The 18,111-nt window shown below is 53.5% G+C and overlaps 1 protein-coding gene across 2 annotated transcripts in view; it reads right to left on the bottom strand.

Annotated features, from left to right (window-relative positions):
* Positions 1 to 7,949: 7,949 nt before the first annotated feature.
* Positions 7,950 to 18,111, bottom strand: part of RIN3 (Ras and Rab interactor 3) — a 183,932-nt gene continuing 173,770 nt past the window's right edge. For both annotated transcript variants that reach the window (XM_007987638.3, XM_007987637.3), the window contains 2 exons: positions 11,790 to 11,953; positions 7,950 to 9,012 (listed from right to left, as the gene is read on the bottom strand). In XM_007987638.3, the coding sequence (XP_007985829.1) occupies positions 8,692 to 9,012; positions 11,790 to 11,953 (485 nt within the window). In that variant the 3' untranslated portion in view covers positions 7,950 to 8,691. The remainder of the gene's footprint in view (positions 9,013 to 11,789; positions 11,954 to 18,111) is intronic.

Here is an 18,111-nt window from a genome sequence, read left to right as displayed (position 1 = left end):
CACCATCACAGCTCACTGCAACCTCGAATTCCTGGGCTCAAGGGATCCTCCCCCCTCAGCCTTTCTAGTAGTTAGGATTACAAGCAAATACCATCACACTTGGCTTCCATTTCCTCCTCCTCTTCTTCTTCTTCTTTTTTTTTGAGACAGAGCTTCACTCTGCAGCCCAGGCTGGAGTACAGTGGCGCGATCTCGGCTCACTGCAACCTCCACCTCCCAGGCTCAAGTGATTCTACCGCATCAGCCTCCTGAGTAGATGGGATTACAGGCATGTACCACCATGCTCGGCTAATTTTTGTATTTTTAGTAGAGACAGGGTTTCGTCATGTTGGCCAGGCTGGTCTCAAAACTCCTGACCTCAGGTGATTTGCCTGCCTCGTCCTCCCAAAGTGCAAGGATTACAGGTGTGAGCTAGGGTGCCTGGCCCTATTTCTTTTGTATTGAAAAACATTTTATCAGCCATCTTGATGACTCACGTCTATGATCCCAGCTACACACCTCCTATTAGGTGTATTACTTGAGGCCAGGAGTTCAAGGCCTGTCTGGGCAACAACACAGTGAGACCTGTCAAAGAAAGAAAAAAAGAAAAGAAAAGAAAAAGAGTGAGAGAGAGAGAGAGAGAAAGAGAGAGCGATGGAGGGAGGGAGGAAGGGAAGGAAGGAAGGGGAGAAGGAAAAGAAAAGAGAGAGAGAGAAAAAGAAAAAAGAAAGAAGGAGAGGGAGTGAGGGAGAGACAGAGAAAAAGAAACAGAAAGGAAAGAAAGAAGAAAGGAGAGAGAAAAAGAAAAAGGAAAGAAGAAAAAGAAAAAAGAAAGAGAAAAAAGAGAAAGAAAAAGGAAGGAAGGAAAAGAGAGACAGAAAGAAAGAGGGAGAGAGGGAGGGAGAGATAGAGAAAAAAAAGGAAAGAAAGAAAAAAGAAAAAAAGAAAGGAAGAAAAAGGAAGGAAGGAAGAATGAAAAGAAAGAAAGAAAGAAAAAGAAAGAAAGAAAGGAATTTGCTGGGCATGGTGGTGCACACCTGTAGTCTGAGCTACCTGGGAGGCTGAGGCAGGAAGACCACTTGAGCCCAGGAGTTGGAGGTTGCAGTGGGCAACAGAGCAAGATCCTGTCTTTAAAAAGAAAAAAACTAAAATAAGAAAATGTGAAAAAAAATCCTCTTTTCCAAATAATGCATTTTTAGTTGTGTTTCTATGATCTTGTGTTCTTCTCAGTTTTTATTTCTGAAATGATTCTTTCTAATTTTTTCCTCAGTTCTATTATCTAAGTTTTCCTAATTCCAATTTAGGTGATTCTTTCATGTCTTTAACATTATTTATTAATTATTGAGATAGGGTCTTGTTATGTTGCCCAGGCTGGTCTTGAACTTCTAGGCTCAGGCGATCCTCCTGTTTCAGACTCCCAAGTAGCTGGGATTATAGACATGCGCCACTGCATCACACATCTTGTATCAATTTTTTTCACGTTTCTTAGCTCTTTTTGACACAGCACATTGCATTTTTTAGCTGTTTAGGGGCCACATCTTTGTAGTATGTTTACATTGTCCCCAGGAGAACTGGTCACTGCATTTCACCGAGGACAAGTCATGAAGTCAGCTGAGGTGGCTGCAGCCTTTCATGGGAGATGGTCACCAAGCCAGCCAGGAGGACTGGAAGTAGGGCCTGGGTGCTTGCTATGAGATAAGCAAGGACTTCCTGGAGGCAGAAGCACCCTCCCCTCTGCAGAATATTTGATTCTTAACAGGGACAGAGGCCCCTGTTGACCCCACATCTACTTGGTGTCCTGCGTGCCCCTCACACTCCACACACTCCACACACCCAAAGCTGATGCATTTTGTTTGCCCTCCAGCCTGCATTCCCCGCTCGCTGAGCTGATAGCACCGCCCCTCATCACAGCATCCAAGCCAGAAATCTGGAAGTTTTCTCTAGGATCCTTTCTCTCCTTTCACACATTCCAGTCGGCCACCACATTCTGCTGATTTTCCATGTTCAACATTTCCCAAACTTAACTCTGCCTCCCATCCCACAGCCCTTTCCCCGTTCATACCTCCCCTCCTGGCCAGAGTGCCAGGGCAGGATTCAGCAGAGCCTCCCCTGCCTCAACCTGGCCCCTCCAATCCGGTTCCTAATTATGGGCGGAGGATTTCCAGACTCCGTCTGCTGCCAATCAAGACCATTCAGGGCCTGGTCCAACCTGCTCACTCCGGCCCATCTCCCACTTCTCATCTCAGGCTTTATGTTTAAGCCATCTTGAAGTGGCTGGTTCCCCTGCATACCGCATAGTCTTATTACTTTTTCCACGATTTTTCACTGTCTTCCTTCCTTCACTGTCTTCCTTCTTCAAGAACTGCCGGGAGTCTGGGGTTTTACCCACTTGCAGGCCAGCAAGACAGCCTGTGCAGTCTCATAGGTGCTGGCAGATAAGAGACTCCAGTGTCAAAGACAAAGGACTCTATGAGTCACGGTGCAGTAGGGTGCACGAGCCTCATGTTTGCTTTGACGACTCCTACCTGTCAGGTCCCCTGAGTGTTACAGAGGTAGACCCGGGTGGATGCTGAGCACACAGTGGGTCCATGTCACGGCTCAGAAATCTCAAGCGTGGGAAACTCAATCATTTAGAGAAGGTGGCTAGCACTCCTGCCCACGTTTTGCCCTGGAAGGAGACATTATTCTCCAAAGTGAGAAGTATGATTTTATCATCCTCGTCAGGAGAAAAAAATCTGCTGTCTTCCCAGGAGGGAGAAACTATCCGGATCTTCCGAGATACTCAAGTAATCTTAAAAACACAGTCTGGAATAAAAGCTGCCAATGACTTTTCAGTATACATGCAGAAATGCAAGTGACCCATGGAAAATTGTCTTCAAATAGTCTAGAAGGGGTTCTTCGGTTCCCGTCTGCTCTGGCCAACCTCTTATCTTTCAAGACCTACTGCAGACACCCCTGTCTCCAGGATGCCCTCTTTCCTTGCTCCAGGCTGGTTACACGCCATCCATTCTGCAGGACCTGTAAAGTGCTGTGCCTTCTGCTGGTCACACTGAACTGAAAGTAGCCCCATTGCTTAGCAACCCCCAGATTTGAGTCTTGTACTCACTCTAGACCATAAAATCCCTTCACACAGATTTGGAAAAGATGTCCCTTCCTCTGAGTGGACATGCACCCAAAGATAGGGTGCAGGCTCTGATTTCAGCCCCACTTGTCCCCTCAGCCATGCAAGTTTGGCAGTGAACACCCTCCGTGCCCATATGTGCTAGCCTTGAGTTGATTTACCATTTCAAGAAGATCTGAGACCTCCCCCGCCTGCCCCCACCCAGGAACTTGGAGGATCCCTGCAACTAGCCTGGAAGGTTAGGATATAATATGCATTGTCATTTTAAGAATGGGGAAACCGAGGCACAAAGCCGTTAAGGACGTGCACAGGGCTTGCAGCTGGCCTGCAGTCCAGGTCTTCTGGCTCTAGTTCAGTTTTCCCCACTGTATTGCTGAGTAGGTTTTCTGACCCTGAAGTCAAACATCTCAGTTTCCTGCTGGCTTAGGGCTGCGTGGGCTGCAAAGATGAGGTTCTTGTACAGCTTTCCTGGAAGCCAGCATTTCCCAGCAAACTGGGGAGGAGAAAAGCCGCCACTGGGAGGTGGCACTTTTCTCTCCAAGGCCCTGCTCCATGTGACCTTCCTGTGACAGTAGGGCTTGCTGCCAGCCACAGCTGCTCCCTCTCCTCCACCTGATGATCCCTCTTAGCAGGAGGCATCTGAGTCCTGGATCCCGGCCAGCTGAGCGGGCACCTGGCAACCAGACTCACAAATGTGTGCCCGGCTTTGTAGACACAGCCTCGGGCCTGCTGAGTGTGTGGGGGGGCAGGCTCATCTGTGAGTGTATGTGGGGTGAGGGAAGGGGTGTCTACCCTGCACCCAGGAGACCCCCCCCCCCAACTGCTTCTCTGGCTGTCCCCTGCCCCCGGGTTTCTGTTTCTCTCTACCCACCTCACCTGTGGCTCTGGACCCTGACAGAAGAAACTTGCTTATTCCTGGGGAGAAGGCAGTGCACCTCATTAAGGGGTTGTGGGGCCATCCCAGGCCAGGCCTCTTCAGTGTCAGTTTGGGACATTTCATGGCAGGCAGGACATTGTGCCCAGCCATCATGGGAGGGCCAAGGGGATGGGGAGGCACAAGGCCAGGCATGCCTGTCTCTCTGTGAAAACCCTGGGTGGCTTCTCCCAGCACTGCCTGCCCAGTCCCACCCACAGGCTGTGCAGTGTAAAAGCGCAGAGAGGAGGGAGCCAGCCGGCCATGGGGAGAGGGACAAATGCCAGGGAGGAGACACAGACAGACCCTACCACACATCACAGCCTGTGGCCAGGTCACCCTTGGACACACACACGCCCAGCTCTGGACTCCTCAGCCCTCGCTTGGGGCTGCGGAGATGCCCGGGCTCATCAGTTGCATCCTGGGCCCGGCCAGATTACAATGGCCACTGCCTCAGGCAGGGTCCCCAGGAACTGGGGTTTGACAGCCAAGGCGTGTCCAACTTTGGTTTTCTACAGATATGTCACTTGGGATGCGGCATGAGGGCAGGATAGAGAGCCGCAGGTTGAGGGTCATTTTGCTGGCATGAACTGGGTAGGACAAGTCACCCCTGCTATAGACTAAATAGTGTCCCTCCAAAAATGTGTATCACGCAGCCCTAACCCCCAGCACCCCAGGGCATGCGTGTGTGTGTGTGACTGCCCTGAGGCTAATGCTGGGGTCCACCTGTCAGGAGAGGCCAGGGAGCCCTCGTGAGCCCCCAGAGCGCAAGAGAGGGGTTGCCTGGAGCCTTTTCATCTGAATGCCTCTGCCCCCAGGGAGCTGTGACTGAGAAAATGGGAAGATGACTGTGTTTGGAGACAGAGCCTTTGAAGAGATGATTAAAGTTAGACCAGGCACGGTGGATCATGCCCATAACCCCAGCACTTTGGGAGGCCGAGGCAACGGATCACTCAAGGTCAGCAGTCCAAGACCAGCCTGGCCAACATGGCGAAACTCCGTCTCTACTAAAAGCACAAAAATCAGCTGGGCATTGTGCCGGGCACCTATAATCCCAGCTACTCTGGAGGCTGAGGCAGGAGAATTGCTTGAACCCGGGAGGCAAAGGTTACAGTGAGCCGAGATCATGCCACTGCATTTCAGCCTGGCAACAGAGCGAGACTCTGTCTCAGAAAAAAATAAAATAAAACAAAAAAAGAATAAATAAATAAAGTTAAATAAGGCCATTCAGGTGGGCCCTAATCCAATACAACTGATGTCCTTATAAGAAGAGACACCAGGGATGTGTGACCAGCGAGGAGACTGAGGGCGCTGAGAGAAGGTGGCCTCTGCCAGCTCAGGAGGGAGGTCTCAGGAAAAACCAACCCTGCAACACCTTGGTCTTGAACTTCCAGCCTTCAGAACTGTGAGAAAATGAGTGTCTGTTAAGCTCCCCATTCTGTGGCACTTTGCTGTGGCAGCACTAACAGACCAATACATCTTTCTTTGGGCCTTCATGGCTTCATCCATAAATACGTCCCTCTAAGAGGCTGTTTCGTGGATTAAATAAAATGATGCAGGGGAATCGCTAACCAGTGCCAGGTACTCCTGAAGCTCACATTATGTTGTCTCCTGGCTTTGGGTCAGGCCCCCCAGTTTTCCCAGTCACAGCTCCCTGGGGGCACAGGCATCCAGATGGCAAGTGCTCCAGGTAACCCCTCTCCTGCTGTCTGGGGGCTCACGGGGGCTCGCCGGCCTCTCCTGAAAGATGGATTCCAGCATTGGCCTCAGAATGGAGGGCCTGGCCCACATGTGCAAACACACATTCACACACATGCACGCACACATACACATGTTCTGACAGCGACTCCCTCAGTCCAGGCCACTGGCAAGCTCCGTCCCCTTCCTGGGAAGCAGGCCTCAGAACCCAGAGCAGGGCAGGTGCCCATTTACCCTCTGAACCCCAGCTCCACCCCAAGCCTGGGCCATACCTGGCCCACAGGGTGGTTGGGGAAACAGAATCCCCTAACCTTTCCCACCAGGCTTATGAGCCTAAAGATGGGTTTTGAAGAATGTATGGGCATCTGTCAGCACCTGTGAGATTGCACGGGCCTAGCAAGTGGCAGGGTACTGATGGCCTGAGAGCTGGGGCACGAGGCTGTGTTGCCTAGGCCAGCCCAGGACCAACGGGAGCTTGGAAGCGGAGAAAGAGATGGTGTCTATATTGGCAGGGATTGGGGTGAGGGTGGTGGGGGGCAAACTGGGATCATGGCTGGGTGCCCTCGCCGTCTGGGTATTTGCCTTTTATTCAGCATCGGTGACACCAACCTCCAGGACCAGGCTGCAACTGGGAGTACCCCTTGCAGCTCCCATCGTGCTGGCCCAGGTCCAGTCTAAGAGGTGTTTGTTGACTGGATGAGTGAGCTGGCTGGTGCCCAGGAATTTAACTCAGCCCATTCCAGTTGCCGTTCCCTGGATGCCCAGCTCAGGACCACTCATGCTGGGGCTCTGCATGAGTTCTGTGCAGGTTCCCAGGGCCTAGCAAAGCGCTGACATGTGGAAAGCGCTCATGAATACCTATTTCCAGTCAATGCTGAGGACAGACACAAATGGTGCAAATCTGGTGGAGAAAACAGAGGCCTCAGCCGGGTGTGGTGGCGCACGCCTGTAATCCCAGCACTTTGGGAGGCCAAGGCGGCCGGATCACTTGAGGTCAGGAGTTTGAGACCAGCTTGGCCAATATGGCAAAACTCCGTCTCTACTAAAAATACAAAATTAGCCAGGGGTGGTGGCAGGTGCCTGTAATCCCAGTTACTCGAGAAGCTGAGGCACGAGAATTGCTTGAACTCAGGAGGCAGAAGTTGCACAGTGAGCTGAGATTGAGCCACTGCACTCCAGCCTGGGTGATAGAGCAAGACTGTCAAAAAAAAAAAAAAAAAAAAAAAAAAAAAAAAAAAAAAAAGGCTGGGCGCGGTGGCTCAAGCCTGTAATCCCAGGACTTTGGGAGGCTGAGGCGGGTGGATCATGAGGTCAGGAGATTGGGACCATTCCTGCTAATACAGTGAAACCCCGTCTCTACCGAAAATACAAAAAATTAGCCAGGCGTGGTGGTGGGCGCCTGTAGTCCCAGCTACTCGGGAGGCTGAGACAGGAGAATGGCATGAACCCAGGAGGTGGAGCTTGCAGTGAGCCGAGATCGCACCACTGCACTCCAGCCTGGGCGACAGAGCGAGACTCCGTCTTAAAAAAAAAAAAAAAAAAAAGAAGAAAGCAGAGGCATCGGTAGATAGTAAAATTTGATGGTCTCTCTTGTGAGACAGACAAGTCCAAGCCCAGAGGGCTGTGGGAGCACGGTTGGGCCAGACAGACCATGGGAGGACTGTCTGGCCCAACCTGGGGAATTAGGAAAGGCTTCCTACCAGCCTGGGCAACATGGTGAAACCCTGTCTCTCCAAAAAATACCAAAAATTAGCCAGGTGTGGTGGCACCTGCCTGTAGTCCCAGCTACTTGGGGGGCTGAGGTGGGAGGACCTCCTGAGCCCAGGAGGTTGAGGCTGCAGTGAGCTCTGATCACACCACTGTACTCCCACCAGGGCAGCAGAATGAGACCAGACCCCATCTCGGGGGGGGGGAAAAAAAAAAAAAAAGGCTTCCTGGAGGAGGATGTATAGGAGCTGACCAGGCAAAGACTACAGGGAATGGCATCTCTGGGAGAGGTGACAGATGGTTCTGATCCTAAGCTGGGAATGATGGGAACCAAGGATGGCGGGAGGCTGAGGGGCAGACAGGGCCCAGGGTCCCAAGGGCTGAGGGTGGCTAAGAGTATGCCACAGGTTCTGGCAGAGGACAGGATCCCCATGGCAAAGAGAGGGTTTTCTGAAGCCACCTGGGAAGGAGGTGAGGCTGTGAATGCAGGGCTGGCTGTGCAGAGCTCCAGACCCTTCAGAAAAGGAAATGTCATTTTCAAAAGGGATTTTTATTAAATTCTCCCCACACGATGGCTCCTGCAATCTGCCACAGCTCTGGGGCGTGTCCTGTAGGGAAAGGCCCTGTTTTCCCTGAGGTGGGGCTGGGCTTGTCCATGGGTCCATGGAGCTGGCCCTGCTTGGCGCCCCAACGTGTGTCTGGCTGCTTCTTGGGGGGCACAGAGCTGCGGGGTCTGGGGGCACTGGGAGCTAAGGACAGGCTCTGGTGCAGGGGTGGAGGCCTGTCTCTTAACCCACACCCTGAGGTGCTCCTGAGATGCTGGGTCCACCCTGAGGGGCGTGGGGAGCAGCTGTGGCCAGTGCCCCTTCCTCTGCCAGTCCTGGGGAAACTAAGCTCGGGCCCGTCTTTGCAAAGACCGAAGATGGGGTGGGTGTGGGGGACTCATGGGGAATGGCCTGAGGAGCTGCGTGTGAAGAGGGCGCGGGTTTGTTGGCTGCAGAGGCCTGGAGCGCCTCTCTCCTCTCTGAGTCTGTTTCCCTTTCTGTCTCATGAAGAGCACGGCCTCTCAGTGTCTCAGTGCTATGACTTGCCCTCAGGAAGTGGTCTTGGCCGCGCATCATGTTATTTTCACAACTGTCCTGCGACGTTGGCCTGGGCACGTCATGGAATGGCCCATGTCCCTGTGCTGCGTGGACGTCGCTGTCGGGAGTGCGCAACCAGAGCCGGAGCCAGATGTGTGCCTGGGGGTGAGGGGAGGCGCCCCGGGAGGGACTCACAGGAAGTTGGGCTCCCGCACCACCAGGTAGGGTGGGTTCCAGCCGCCGCCGCCACCGTCCAGGGGCCGGTAGACAAAATGGAAGTCGCGCTTGGGCTCGCTGCGCAGCAGGTAGCCCTTGATGCGGTGCGGCAGCGCGTCATCCGCCAGCTGGAAGCAGCGCCCGTCCACCAGCACGAACAGCCGGTGCGCCTGCGGCCGAGCCACCGCGAACTTCTCCGCGCACTGCGCGCACAGCGCCTGGGCTGGGGTGTCCGCCCGCGACGCCAGCGTCCGCGCCTGCTGCTCGGGCTCCAGGTACGACACGCAGATGAAGTCCTGCGGAGACACGCGGGGCCTGCGGTCACGGCGGGGCCCTGTGTCCCCAGGCACCCTCTTCCGGCCCAGGCCCCTCCCTGGATGGATAGCGGGTGGCGGGTGCCGAAGGGGCTGTGAGTCTGGCACCTGTGCCTTTCCAGTCTCTGCCGTGAGCCTGCAGAGGCTTCCCTGCCTGGCTTCCCAGCTGGGCCGACCGTTCTGGGAGATGAATGAAGAGGCGACTTGGGGTCCCTCCAACAAGGAGCCAGCGCGCCCCCTGGCTGCTGGTCCACAGGCTCCCCACCATTCATTCACTCATTCATTCCCTCCCCCACTCCAGGTGAGTTCCCTGCACCCCAGGCGCAATGCTGGGCACGGAGGGCAGCACAGACAAGAAGGGAGACGCGAGCCCCCCCGGGCATCCCATAGTGCGGGCGGGCAGCACAGTCCAGCCCCGTAGGGCTGCAAGGGCCCTGGGGCTCTGAGGAGCTGCGTGGGGTAGGGCTTGGTAAAGCGGGAGGGGACCGGGTGAAGGAGGCTGGGCACAGTCGGGTGGGGAAGGCCCCACCCATAGTGCAGGGCGGGCAGGTCGAGGCGACGCCTGCGGGCTGGGGCTGGGCACTCACAGCACAAGCAGGGCGCCCGCCCGCCGTCCTCCACCCCTGGGGACCCAGCCCCACACCTGCCAGGCTTTGAATCCGCTCCCACTGCCTGTGTGGCCTTGGTTCCTCGAGCCTCGGCTGTAAAGTGGGGATAGCACCCGCCTACCAGAAATGGGTGAGCAGGCGCTGGAAGCTCCAGCCCGGAGCGGCCTCGCCTTCCCCGGGGCTCAGGGCTGCAGGCAGGGACGCTGCGCGCGGGGCTGCCCCCTTGTGGCCGGCTTGGGAACAGCAGGCTTGCGCGGGAAGCGGCTGAGGATCCAGCATCGCAGAGACCGTGATGGCCACTGGTGGCTAGGGCTTAGGTGGGGCCGGGCTCCTGTCAAGAGCTTCACGGGGACCGCCCATTTCTTCCAGGAGGGGAAAAGCCCGGCCCACTCCCTCAGTCTTAGTGGCTGCCTTAGGGCTCCTTGTCCTCCATTAGGCCTCCCAGGGCACTATCCACCTGCTGGTGACTGTCCGGCTCTGGGCTTCCCTCCCCAGGGAAGGGTGCCCACCCCTCAAGGCATGGGGTGCAGAGGAGGCACTGGGAGGGGGCAGAGGGTAGTGCCCTCCCCAGATCCCAGATGTGGTGCTGAGGGTCCCCCCCGAAGCTTCCGTCTCCCCAACAGTGGGTGGTCCGTTTCACCCATGCTCTGCCTGACTCAGCATCAGGAACCCCTAAGGTGGAAGCAGGAAGTACGGGATGTCTGGGCCAGGCTTGGATCAAGAATGTTCGTGTCCCTACAGTCCGTGGGAGGCCGGGGTGTTGGGAGGGGATGGGAACAGAGGTGTGCTGGAGGTGGCTCACACCCGCCGGGGAGAGCCAATCGCATACATTTCTTTCCAGCTCCACATTCAGTGATGCCAAGTTGAAGTTGGCCATGGAGGGCTCACACCATGGAAATGGACAGAAACTAAAATCAGAGCTTTTGTTTTCTCCCCAGAGAGTCAGGTATTAAATTGATTAGCCATTGGGCAGGGAAACTGAGTCCCAGAGTGGGGCAGGGATTGCTGAGGGTCACACAGCAAGTTAGTACAGGGCCAGGTCCAGAACTCAAGCTTCTTGCCTCCCAGGCCTGGGCTCTGCTTATTGTAGATGCACCATCTTGAAAGCCAGGAGTGGGGCTCAGGACTGGTGTGCTCTGGGTGTCAGGGGAGTGAGTCTGCATAGCTGCTCCCAGCTCTGAATGTGCCTGGCTCACTGGTCCAACTCTCTCCTTTTTTTACGCACCCAGTCCCGCTCTGTCCCAGGCCTTGGGCTTGGGCCCCTGAGGCATGTGAACCATGGGCTGTGCCCTCCCAGAGGTGACGGCTTCATATGCAGAGGATGATAGGATGTGATATGCACTGTAAAGGGGGAGACTGCAGGAAGCCCAGAGGAGGGCACCCCACCCAACCTGTGGGAAACGGGGTGTGTGTGTGTGTGTGTGTGTGTGTGTGTGTGTGTGTGTGTATCAGGGAAGGCTTATCGGAAGAGGGGCTGTTGGAGAAATGGAGTCGTCTTAAAGGATGGGCAGTGACAGCCAGTGAAGAAGGGGAGGTTGACCAGCAAGGGCAGAGGCTGAGCAGCCAGTGAACTGGGCTGGGCATGTTTGGGGAACTTGGGGCAGCTGGATTTGATACAGCCTGAGGGGTGGGTGGGGTGATGGACTTGGGGAGAGGCAGGCCTGGTTTGAATACTGAGTCTGTAGAGAGAGATATGGGGAGGGGTGGGTCACTGGGTTGGTGGGGGTTACGCAGACCCTTGACAGCTGCTGCATGTGTCCAGGGACTAAGGGATAAGGCTGCAGATCAGCCTGTGGGCTCCTTAAAGGCAGGGACTGCGATGACAAGTCCCCATCTCCAGCCCTTGCAGGGTGCTGGGTTGTAGGAGGTGCTAAGGACTTATGGGTGTGTCTCATTCCCCCACACCCTTCCTGCTTGCCCAGCGAGAACACTGACGCCTGCTGATACGTTTCCAGACGCACCCAAGTCCTGGACACACGCTGGCAGCAGGGGCTGGGGGCCCTTCCTCTGGTGTGGGGAGTCTCACTGCTCCCCTAAGGCAGGGCTGGGCGGCTGGAGCAGCCAGGTGATGTCACAGCTCCTTAGGCCGCAGGGATGGTGTCTGGGACATGGTCCCATTGGGCCCCTCCCACTCTCAGTCCCAGGCCTCACCTGCACGGAGGAGCGGGAGGCCCGGGCCTTGTTGAGAGTACGCCGGCGCTCCCAGCGATGGATGGAGTCCTGCACCTCCACGCTTAGCTGCCGGGTCACCGTGATCTTGTCGTAGTTCTTGATGTGCTCCAGGGCCCCGTAGGTGGTGGTCAGATAGTAGGAACCTGCGTAGACAAGGGTGTGGAACCTGAGCTAGGACGGTCTCCGCCCACCAGAGGCAAGGAGCTTGGCCTGCCCCACCCACCTCCTCCAAGCCCCGCCCACCACCACTGGCTGGGTCACCTGCTTCAACAGATGAGCTCAACCGCACGCCCACCCTCCAGTCTCAGAAAGTTTCCTAGAGTCCAGCCCTGAGCTGTCTGGGCCCTGCTCAAAACTTTTCATTGGCTCCCCTTGGAGACAAAACTCTTGCTTATTTAAAAAATGATTTTTAAAACGTTAAAAAATTTAAAGGATACACAAGAAACAGAAACAGAATACATGGGGAAGGGGGGGGTCAGGAGACAGGGTGCGCAGGAGACTTCTCACTGTGTGTGTATCACATATAGATGGTCTGTGACTTACGATGCTTCCATTTATGATTTTTTGACTTCATGATGGTGTGAAAGTGATATACATTCAGTAGAAACCATGCTTCCAGGACCCATACAACCATCCTGTTTTTTACTTTCAGTACAGTATTCAATACATTACATGAGATATTCAACACTTTATTATAAAATATGCTTTGTGTGAGGTTTTTTTTTTTTTTTTGGACTAAATCTGGCTCTGTTGCTCTGTCGCCCAGGCTGGAGTGCAGTGGTGTGATCTTGGCTTACTGCAACCTGCACTGCCTGGGTTCAAGTGATTCTCCTGCTTCAGCCTCCCAAGTAGCTGGGATTACAGGTGCCTGCCATCACACCCAGTTAAGTTTTGTATTTTCAGTAGAGACGGGGTTTTGCCATGTTAACCATGTTGGTCTTGAATGCCTGACCTCAGGTGATCCACCCATCTCAGCCTCCCAAAGTGCTGGGATTACAGACATGAGCCACCACGCCCAGCTTGTGTGATTGATTTTTGACACACACACAATAGGCTTTTTGATGATTTTTGCCCAACTGTAGGCTAATGTAAGTGTTTTGAGAACGTTTAAGGTAGGCTAGTCTATGATGTTCAGTAGGTTAGGTGGATTAAATGCATTTCAACTTAAGATATTTTCAATTTACGGTGGGTTTATTAGGACACCACTTCATTATAAATTAAGGAGCTTTTGATATGCTTTAGAATTTTGAGCCATGTGAATGCATTATCTGTTCTAAAAGTAATTTTTAAAAAGATGGAGAGGAAATTTTAATTATGGTTATACCATTATATGCAATTTTTAAAGATTTTAAATAAGTTTAAAATTTGAATCATTTATGTATCCATTTCTTAAGTTAATCCACATATAACTCACTGGAGCCTCCAACTCCTGGACTCAAGCGATTGCAGGCTGATTTTTAAATTTTCTGTAGAGAAGGGGTCTAGCTATGTTGCCCAGGCTGGTTTTGAACTTCTGGCCTCAGATGATCCTCCTGCCTTGGCCTCACACATATTCTTAATACACAGTGTTTCCTAAAGTAATTTAAGCTTTGAGATACTTCAGACTGCAACATTTTCATGAACTTTTAAGATAAAAGGCAATATTTTACACGATGCTTACAAATTCATTCTCCTGAGCTTGTTTGGGACTTTGGTTAAAAGGTTTGAGAAATACTAACTTTGTTAAGCCCCCTCATTTTAGAGAGAGAAAACCGAGTCCCAGAGAGGGAAGGTGGCTTGGCCAAGGTCATAGAGAGATCAAGGGCCCAGAGGAGGGCGAGGAGACCCTGGACACCCTGGTCTCTCTGGTCTCCAGCGCCGCCCACCTCCATGGTGCTTCCTTGGGCTTTCCCACCACTGGACAGGCCTTTTTGCCCAGCCCTTCCAGTGCCAGGATGATGATTTTTTTCTTTTTCTTTTTTCTTAGATGGAGTTTCGCTCTTGTTGCCTAGGCTGCAGTGCAATGATGTGATCTTGGCACACTGCAACCTCCGCCTCCCAGGTTCAAGCAATTCTCCTGCCTCAGCCTCCTGAGTAGCTGGGATTACAGGCACACACCACCACGCCTGGCTAACTTTTTGTATTTTTAGTAGACATGGGGTTTCACCATGTTGGCCAGGCTGGTCTTGAACTCTTTACCTCAAGTGATCCACCTGCCTTGGCCTCCCAAAGTGCTGGGATTACAGGCGTAAGCCACCGTGCCTGGCCAGGATGATGATTTTTGACACGAGGCAGATTCTGCTAGTGCCCCACTTAAATCACGTCTCCCCCTTCTACCTAACTGAACTGTGCTTTTATTTGGGGAAGTAACATCAGCTGAAATGCTCACTTCCCAGACTCCCTTGCAGCTTGGGTAGAGGCAGGAGACTCTGCTGTGGCCCCTTAGATGTAAGTGGAAGGCTGGGTGGGGCTTCCAGGAAAGTCTTTGAAAGAGACAGACTCAGTGGATATATCCCTTAGGGTTTTTGCCTGTCACCCTTCCTTCTGCCTGGAACCCAGAGGTAGTGGGGTCACTGCAGCTGTCTTCTGATCAGAGGTGACAGACACAAAGTCAAAGGCCCACATGCTAAGGAAAGATGGAAAGAGCTGGGTCCATAGTTCCCTGGATGCAAAATGCCATCCTTACCAGGTGCTTAGCCTGGACTTCTTGATGCAAGAGACAAACCAATTCCTTGCTCTGACTTAAGCCACTATTAGTTACTTTTGTGAGTTACATGCAGCCCAAAGCATTCCTAACTGTTACACTGGGTGAAGCTGGCCCACACATCTGCACCAATTCTACAACAAATATGGGACAAGTTCACACCTTGGTCCAGTAGGTGGTGAGGCGGGGGGTAAGATAAAAGGGTTTATGGCCACAGGATCACCCATCCTTTCATAGCAGCATAGAAAAGAGATGGCTGGGCGCAGTGGCTCACGCCTGTAATCTCAGCACTTTGGGAGGCCGAGGCAGGTGGATCACTTGAGGTCAGGAGTTCCAGACCAGCCTGGCCAACATGACGAAATCCTGTCTCTACCAAAAATACAAAAATTAGCTGGGCATGGTGGCGCATGCCTGTAATCCCAGCTACTCTGGAGGCTGAGACAGGGGAATCGCTTGAACCTGAGAGATGGAAGTTGCAGTGAGCCGAGATCATGCCACTGCACTCCAGCCTGGGTGACAGAGTGAGACTCCATCTCAAATTAAAAAAAAAAATAAAATAAATAAGAGACATTTTTGAAAAAACTAAATTAAAGCTACCATGGAGGTTGGCTTGGTGTCCCTAATAAGAAGAACCACTAAACCACTTATTTATCTCCATTTTAAGTTGGGTTTAAAGCCCCAGGCCAGGAAGTCAGCTCTGGTGCCCCCAGCCCTAGCTGCGCCGAGTCCATGTCCTCTACCTGGCATCCCTCAGTCGTCCTGTTTCCTGTCTGGCTTATGTCTTCCTGGCTGGGAATGGAGAGGTGAGTGCAGTGTGCTGACTGTAAACGTTCAGTTTTGGAGTCAGAGAACAGGATCTAGGTCTTTGCCCCGTAGCAGCCAGCCCTGTAACTCAGGTGAGCTAATGGTCTCTCTATGCCTCAGTTTCCTCATCTGCAAATGCCATAACGTTGTGAAAAGGAAATGATTATGTGTGAAGTACAGGGCCTCGGAATGCGTGAATAACGCATGGTGGCTACGAGGCCTCAGGGAGGTGCTCTGGGGGCGTCTCACCCTCATGAGTGAAAGGGGAGCAGCCAAGCCCTGCCGCTGCACGTTTGCCTGCTGGACCCCGGGCTTCTTTGTGAGGCCTCTCTCTCTGCCAACTTCCCTCTTTGACTCGGGGCCATGAAATGCCTGCCAGGACCACTAGGTGGCAGGCGGCCCCACCGTGAGTTTTGGAGCAGGCTGTTCTCTCTGGGGCGAATGCATTGATTAGAAAAACCCACTGCCCCTAGAAAGATACCAGCCTGGCATGGCCAGCTGTCAGGCAGACTAGGGAAGGGACATGGGCAAAGGGGTCCATGAGGGCACTTTTGGGACCAGCCTGGTCAGGATTTTAGGAGAGGCTAGGATTCTGGGCTGGCTCCAGCCAGGTGCCCAGCAGCCGCCTGGGTCACCTGTCTGCCCCATGACTTCACAGGGGCGGGGGTGGGGGGTGGGGGGAACACAAGAGAGAGGCTAGAAAGGGGGCAGGGGTCCCAGCAAGCCGGCACTCAGGCCCTTCCTTGCACAAGTCCCTGATGTCTCCTGCCCCACATGCCTGCTGCAAGGAAAGTGGGATCCCTTTGCTAAACTGCAGCACATGGAACAGGCTAAGAGAATTTGAAGGTCCCAAGGTGCACAGAATCCGACTTGCAGGCTTTCTGTTGAACACAGAATGGCTTGCTCACCTGAACTGCGAAACACAGGAAGACAGGGCCCAGCTCCATCTCTCATCCTGCCCCATGTGCTAAGGTCTGAATGTTCGGGTCCCCCTACCCCCAAATCCTATGTTGAAATCCTAACCTCCAATGTGATGGTGTTAGGAGGTGGGGCCTTTGGGAGGTCATTAGGTCATGAGGGTGGAGCCCTCATAAATGGGATTAGTGCCCTTATAGAAGAAGTGCCAGCTGGGCATGGTGGCTCGCACCTGTAATCCCAGCACTTTGGGAGGCTGAGGCAGGCAGATCACTTGAGATCAGGAGTTTGAGACCAGCCTGGCCAACATGGTGAAGCCCTGTCTGTACTGAAAATACAAAAATTAGCCAGGTATGGTGGCATGGGCCTATAAGCCCAGCTACTTGGGAGGCTGAGGCAGGTGAATTGCTTGACCCTGGGAGGCAGAGGTTGCAGTGAGCCAAGATCACAGCACTGCACTCCTGTCCGGGTGACAGACAGAGACTCTGTCTCAAAAAAAAAAAAAAAGTACCAGAGAGCTGCCTTGTCCCTTTTGCCATGTGAAGATACAACAAGAACCCACCATCTATGAGCCAGAAACACCATCTATGAACCAGAAACTGGGGTTCTCACCAGACACTGAGTCTGCTGGTGCCTTGATCTTGGACTTCCCAGCCTCCAGAACTGAGAGACATACATTTCCATGGTTCCAGAGTTATCCAGTTTATGGTATTTTATTAAGCATCCCAAACAAACTAACACCCAGCCACCTCTGCAGAATACAAGAGCACCCAGACAGTTTGAAAACTACCAATCTAGCCTGATGTCTTCACTTCCACGAGCCAGAGAGGTTAGGTGACTTGCCCAGGGTTTCCAGTCAGTCAGAGGCAGAAATGAGCCCCAAATCCAGCCTCCAAACTGCTCTTTTTACTCCACTTTGTGTTTGTTCTCTTAGATTCTAGCAACTTAAGTTCCCAAGAGTCTGGGGATTCTGGGAACCCCCATCTCCCACCCTAAGCATCTCTGAGCTCTGTCAGGGCTCAGGCTCCCTCCCAACCTGCACTGCAGAGGTTGAGGCAATCAGGTACCTCTGCATCACCACCCCACTAAGCCAGGAGGGCTAAGCCAGGGAAACTCAGAAACACCACCTCACCCGTGCCCCTCTGTCCTGGGACCCAGATCCATTGAGATGAAGGGTCCAGGCTGTTGAAAGGTGGAAACCCCTGCCCTCGCTGGAGAGCCCCAAGGTCATCTCGATGCCACAGGTAAACGCCTGCAAGGCTGGCTGTCCTAGGTGCTGTACCTCCCACACCCGGACTATTGAAGTAGGGCAGAGAGAGGTGCAGGGATGTGTCCGTGCCACGCCGTCCCCCCCAACCCTGGTGGTGTGCACAGTGTGGTGTGGGTTTGTCCTCTGGCCCTTGGAGCTGCCATGGGTAAGGTGTGACACTGCCCTGGTCAGACAGGGCTGCCAGGAGGGACACTGTGCCCTCTGCCCTCCCTATGGGGCCAGAGGTGGGGTGGAGGACTCTGCCTACTCAAGTCTGGCAAAAGGGCTGGATGCAGGGCATACAGGCAGCCTTGGTCAGGAACTATTTAGGTCCTTTATGAACTTTTTTCGTACTTTGACTTGTCCTCCAAATACTTGAAGTAGCCCAGAATTGACATGCTGTCAGGCCTCAAGAACTTCTCTCTTTCTCACCCAAATCCCCTAGACTTCTGGGAACAGGAAGAAGGATCCCAGGAGGCCATGGCAGGATTGGGGTGGGTGATGCAAGTCCATAGGAGAGAGCTGCTAGCCCAAGGATGCCCCTGCCCGTTTCCTGCTCAGCAACCGTGCCTGTGGTTCTTCTGTGTGCATGCTGAGAGCTTCCCTTCCTTGGGGAAACCAAGGAAGAAGGCCCACAAGGGCCCGATGAG

The sequence above is a fragment of the Chlorocebus sabaeus genome, chromosome 24 (genome assembly GCF_047675955.1).
Source record: "Chlorocebus sabaeus isolate Y175 chromosome 24, mChlSab1.0.hap1, whole genome shotgun sequence".
In the NCBI taxonomy this organism is placed as follows: Eukaryota; Metazoa; Chordata; class Mammalia; order Primates; family Cercopithecidae; genus Chlorocebus; species Chlorocebus sabaeus.
This window is presented reverse-complemented; position numbering and strand designations above follow the sequence as displayed.